We start from the raw sequence: 5,553 nt of genomic DNA, 5'->3' as shown, positions 1-5,553 counted from the left end.
CCTGCTGAGAAGTGCCACGTGTGCATGATGACTCCAGTGAAAAGAGCAGCATCAACCTACTGCTGTGACTGAAGGCTCGGCACTGAGCCCTGTGCTGCCCGCTCGGGGTGGTCGCATGCGGTAGCGTTCTGGGGTGCTGTTCTATCCACTTGGCCCTTTTCGATGCACATACTACAGCATCTCATTTACTCTGCAATATAAGGAGCCTACTGACAGGAGTGATACTAGTGGAGTGTAGTATGTCATCATGTCCAGGTGTTGACAAGATTGTTGTTCAGATCAAAATGTTTCTGCTGTTTAACACTGGAGCTCCAGTTTAGCTCATGTATTCCACTAAGCAAATGTCTGAAATAGGAGTAACAATGTCAGGATATACTGGGTTTTTTAACTTAAAAAGAATGCAAAGACAGGGATAAGGAAGGAGAGCAATTACACTGAAGTCTTTTTCAGGTGCACTAAGAATTCTTGCTGGGCTACTCTTCTGCTAATGCTTTTCTGTTGATTACTGTTTTGACTGCAAAATTTATGTTACAGGATCCCAAGTGTTAAATGAAATAGTAACACATTGCTAGAAATACGGAGTACGTGGCAGTCCGAGGCAAGGAGGAGGAGAGGGAGTAAGAGTGCTGTGGAGAGAACTTGAGAGCTCTGTTCAGTAAAAAGATCTTGCTGCTTTTAGAAACCACAAGGATGGACGACAAAGTAATTCTTCAGGTTTTGGAGAATTACAACTTCTGATGCACCATTGTACATCAATAGTACATTAAATAGTTTTTGACATTCTGGATTGTTCTTGATGGGTGTGCTTAGGTGTCCTAATGTTTGTGTTTACTTAACTGGAACATCAATACCCTGACAGTTGTCACCAGCATTGTGAGGATTAATTTTTGTTGTCTTGTTCCAGCATTTAATCAGTTTAACTCAAGAGAGAAATGCATGTCACACTATATGCTCCTTCGGATTCATAAATCTCTCTTTTGGAGATTAGTGCCCTGAACAGAGAGCAGCAACCAAAGCCAGCTCTCCACCTCTGCTGTTTGCAGGTGCCTAGCAAGCGGTACTAATTGAGGGTCTGAACTTCACCTTCTCTACCCTCCCCTCCCCACCCCTCCCCACCCCACCCCGGTAATTCAGGTTCTCAAGTTGCAGCGACGAGAATGAATGGACTGATGATCCCTGGCAGGCAGCACTGTTCTCATGGTAGCTGCTGACTTCGCAGTCAGTACGAGACTGCGTGGTTCAGCGTGGGGTTCAGACACCAGGACTCTTCGTGGAAGAGCTGAGCCATGCCCCCAGGGGCCTCTTGTCAGATTCTGTTTCCTTCAGCTCAGAGCAAATGTAGGACAGGCTGTAGGACGAGACCTCCGCTCCGTGCGTACGCGTGCGGCACAGGGAGGGGGTCAGGCTGTGCCACGGAGGGCCGAGGACACCGATCCCCGGCACGGCTCATTGCTGCTCTGCGGGAAACGCGCTTCTCGTGGGTGAGACCGCTGCATGCCCAGGAGCAGAGGGAGCTGGGTGCTAGTCGTCAGTTCAGTACTTCCTGTGACACTGCATCGGTTTGACAATATTGGGCAGAATCAAAGAGTAGCGGGAGCCTGTTCAGGTATAAAAGACTTGTGAAGAATTAGATTTGAAAGAGAGTGCTCTGGCTTTCTTCAGTTCAACCCTGTGAAGTGAAGGGAAAATTATTAGCCTGGATGGCCACCCAATAATATCAACAATAATGACCATATTGTTATGTCTTTCCCTTTGATCTATTGTTTCTGACCTACATAACCATGCAATACCTGTTTCTTCTGCTCTTTTTGTAGGAGCTGGTGGTGGCTCTAAGTCACCTGGTGGTTCAGTATGAGAGCAATTTCTGCACTGTCGCCTTGCAGTTCATGGAAGAAGAGAAGAATTACCCTCTCCCTTCTCCAGCTGCCACAGGTGGGTGCTTTGTGTTCGTGTGGGTGCCTAACACAATGAAATCCTTGCTCTTGGTGGTTTACTGAACAGCACCATTCCTACAAACTTGAGTGACATGGTGGGTAGCTCTAATGTCTGTTTAGCACTATAATACATTGCACTGGAGAAATGCATCCTCTGCTGAGTCCGATCTAAAACACAGCTATAGCTCACCAGCAAGTTGTAGAGACTGAACACCCTGTCAAATTCAAAGGGATTCTCTTCAGATCAAGATCGCAGTATATTTGTCAAGGCGGTACACAAGCTTACCAGACCCTTTTTTCCCCCCTCAAATTATACCTGAACTTCAGTGTCATGTTGATCTAATGAGAAGCCTCACCACACAACATGGCGAACCAGCCATACTCTTTGCTACTGTAAAGCATCAGACAGGAAGCAGTGAAGAACTTTATGCTCTGTGGTTATGGTCCCATCCCTTTGTTGTGTTTATTGCTTTATGTGAGGAATGAAAAGCCCTAGTGAAATTGTTGCTAACCTCATATTTTCTTTAGATGTTAAGTACCTTGGAAATCTTGAAGGATAATGGGACTGTTGCAATGGGAACTCAGAGACAAGAGGCTGTGCTGTCTCTGCAATGAGTAGTTTAATCTCCCTATTGTCTGTATAACTAAATCATATTAGAAAATAAGCTTCTCCATATCTGTCCTTTCTGCTGCAGGAAATAAACATTACATGCAGTTTATATAGTGCTTTTCCTTATCTAAAAGAATCCTGAAGAATTTGTAAGTAGGATGCACTGGAAGCATTGACCCCACCACCGTAGTGCAGCCACTTCTGCAGTGAAATAAAATACCTATTCTGAAGCCTTGGTACTCCGCGTGTATCCAGGAATGAAAATGAGAAAGTTTGGGAAAGTATAAGTACCCAGGTTATGGGTGAAATATGAGTTGAAACCAGGCCTGAAATTTGGTCAGGAAACTAGAATTTTCACAATGAGAAAATTTACCAGATTTTTAATGAGCAGAAGCAGACGGAAGGTTGCAAATGCTGCCTGCAAATGGCGTCTGCTGTAGCAGCGTGTCCTCGCACAACGTCTGGGCAGTGGCCCAGCATCGACCTGGAGAGAAGAGGCATCCCGCCTCCCTGGGTAGTCTGCAGGCACTGGCAAGGCTCAGCTCACCTGGTTTTATTGGATGTGACAAAGTCACAGCCTAAATAGCAGAGGCACATGGTCCGTGCTGATTACGTGCACAGATGATCCTTTGTCATACCTCGTTCTGTTTTAGCCTAAGGGGCAATGACTAAATCCTGTTCATATTGGTAGCATTTTAGTTATATATAAAAAGGCTATGACCGTTTTGGTTACATCTATAATTGCTAAATTTTGCCTCCACAGAGGGGGGAAGTTTGACGCCAGTGCGAGATGGTCCATGTACACCGAGGCTGCGGTCTGTCAGCTCTTACGGGAACATCCGAGCAGTTACCACAGCGAGAAACCTGAACAAGTCCTTGCAGAACCTCAGCCTGAATGAAGAATGTAAGAGAGATTTCAAAATTCTTTGATTACTTCCTCTTTACCCACCACTTGCAAGCTTGGAAATGCCATGTGCAAGACATCTTGTGTCCAAACTAATGCTTTAGCCCAGATTATCCAGCTGCCAGCCCCAAGGGCATAGATGAGACGCCCCTCATAATTAGTTTCAATTTTCTGGTCATTTGTATCGTGGGTTTTGGTTGGTTTTTTGTTGTTGTTGTTGTTTTTTTTTAGTGTTTGGGAACCAAAAAGGTGCCTTCCAACTTCCTAACATACATGGATTTTTAACTGAATCTTTTCTGACCCCTTGATGCTTACTCTGAATTTAAACATTCAGTGTTTAAAAGGGGATGTTGTGGGTTTGCCTACGCCTTCATTGAGTGTTGCAGGATTTAGAGAAGGGCTGCTATGCCTGGGTAAAAATTGTTCTCTCATCAGTTCTTGTTTCAGCATCTGCTTCCTTCTCTTTTGACAGCTGGAAGCTCTGTTGCATTTTCTCCTGGGAACCTGAGCACCAGCAGCAGTGCCAGCAGCACCTTGGGCAGCCCTGAGAATGAAGAGTATATCCTGTCGTTTGAGACTATTGACAAGATGAGACGAGTCAGCTCTTACTCTTCTCTGAATTCACTAATAGGTGAGTAGAGACTCTCTTACCCTTCCTCTGGTGTCCCCTTTCTTCACACGCTTGAACTAGTTTTTGTGGAAAGTTTGGATCTTGGCTCCTGTGAGAACTTACTCCAACAAAATTTCTCACACCACCAGAAATGCTATTGTTGTGTTTGGTTAGGCCACGTGCAGAGCAGAGTCCCTCCTGCTCTGATGGGGGAACTGGAAATGAGAGCTGTTGGCTCCAGCTGTATGCTTCACTGCAACGGCCAGCAGTCCTGTTAGGAATTTGAGCACAAAAATGCAGCGTACAGGAATTTGACAGCCACTTTCACTGGCTAGAGAATGAAAGCGAGGACTCCCTGTCCCGTGGACAGCAGCTGGGCACGCTGGCACTAGCTGCTTCCCCTGGTTATTGTTCATGTGACTTGTATTTCTGTACGGCACAGCCACTTTATTGTGTTAATCATCCAAGAAAGCCTTGCCTAGCTAATTTCCTATGCAGGTTTATATGTAATTGTTAAGATAGGACATAAAAAAGAAATCCCAGGCTATGTCTTAAAAGCAAAAAGACTGAGTATTTCATAGAAATCTGCTTTTGTGCAAAAAGTTCCATGGCTGATCCCACTGCCTCCAATCTCCTCTCCATTATTTCCTCCCAGATAAGCAGCTGTAACACCAGTAACAACACTGAACATTGCAACACCACACAACAGCCCCTTTCTCTCCCAGCGTCTGAGACTCTGGGTAATGTAGAGAACTCTGCAGAGTGAAGTGCTATAGCACAGAAGGAAGGGAAATTTTACTTGCATTTATGCAGCACATGGATGATTTGTGTGTAATGGATTATTTGCATTTCTTTTATAGAACAAAACGACTGTTTATACTGAGGTAGTTCAACTCAGCTGTTTTTCAAGTAACTTTCTCAGTCATGTCTGATTGCTACAATAGCAAATAGAGAAATGCTGGGGGAAGTCTCTGTATTTTCTTTGTAATCAGTAAATATATCCATATTTTTCTAGCCTTCAAAAATCAGTGAAAAAGAGTGGTGTAACCCAGAGAGGAGTCCACCTGGGTGATAGGCTTACCTTGACTGAAGCAGCATTTTGCTCTACTCTGTATTTTCTGGAAGGACTAACGGTGACTTGACTCTCCTGAGCTGAAACATTCTGGGGCTGTAATTCCTGAGTCCCTGTGACAGCTTAAAACTGTGTGTTCGTTAGAAACTTGATCAATTCATTTGCTTTCGATTGTAGGTAATGAATTGGATCTTCTAAAGCATGACAAGAATGTTAGGAAATTTCTCTCCATCTTAAGCTACAGCTTGAGTTTTCCTAATTTCTACTGGTGCAAACCAGTGTCTGCTTGATGGCTTGTGTGTGTCTCACAAGAGCTTTTCAGCACAGTTGGAAAAGAATCTAGAGGTGAGCTGGAGGTGAGTGAGAGAGACCTGGGAAAGCAAAAAGAGCAGTTCTCCAAAGCCTCTCTCATTCCTATTCAGT

General features: G+C 44.6%; 1 protein-coding gene across 1 annotated transcript in view; it reads left to right on the top strand.

Moving 5' to 3' along the window:
- Positions 1-5,553, top strand: part of RPTOR (regulatory associated protein of MTOR, complex 1) — a gene marked incomplete at its 5' end in the record, with an annotated part of 92,594 nt that overhangs the window by 40,356 nt on the left and 46,685 nt on the right. Inside the window, 3 exons of the mRNA XM_010294456.1 lie at positions 1,815-1,932; positions 3,308-3,448; positions 3,921-4,079. Of these exons, the coding sequence (XP_010292758.1) occupies positions 1,815-1,932; positions 3,308-3,448; positions 3,921-4,079 (418 nt within the window). The remainder of the gene's footprint in view (positions 1-1,814; positions 1,933-3,307; positions 3,449-3,920; positions 4,080-5,553) is intronic.

Source organism: Phaethon lepturus, unplaced genomic scaffold, assembly GCF_000687285.1.
Source record: "Phaethon lepturus isolate BGI_N335 unplaced genomic scaffold, ASM68728v1 scaffold15659, whole genome shotgun sequence".
Taxonomy (NCBI): domain Eukaryota; kingdom Metazoa; phylum Chordata; class Aves; order Phaethontiformes; family Phaethontidae; genus Phaethon; species Phaethon lepturus.
This window is presented reverse-complemented; position numbering and strand designations above follow the sequence as displayed.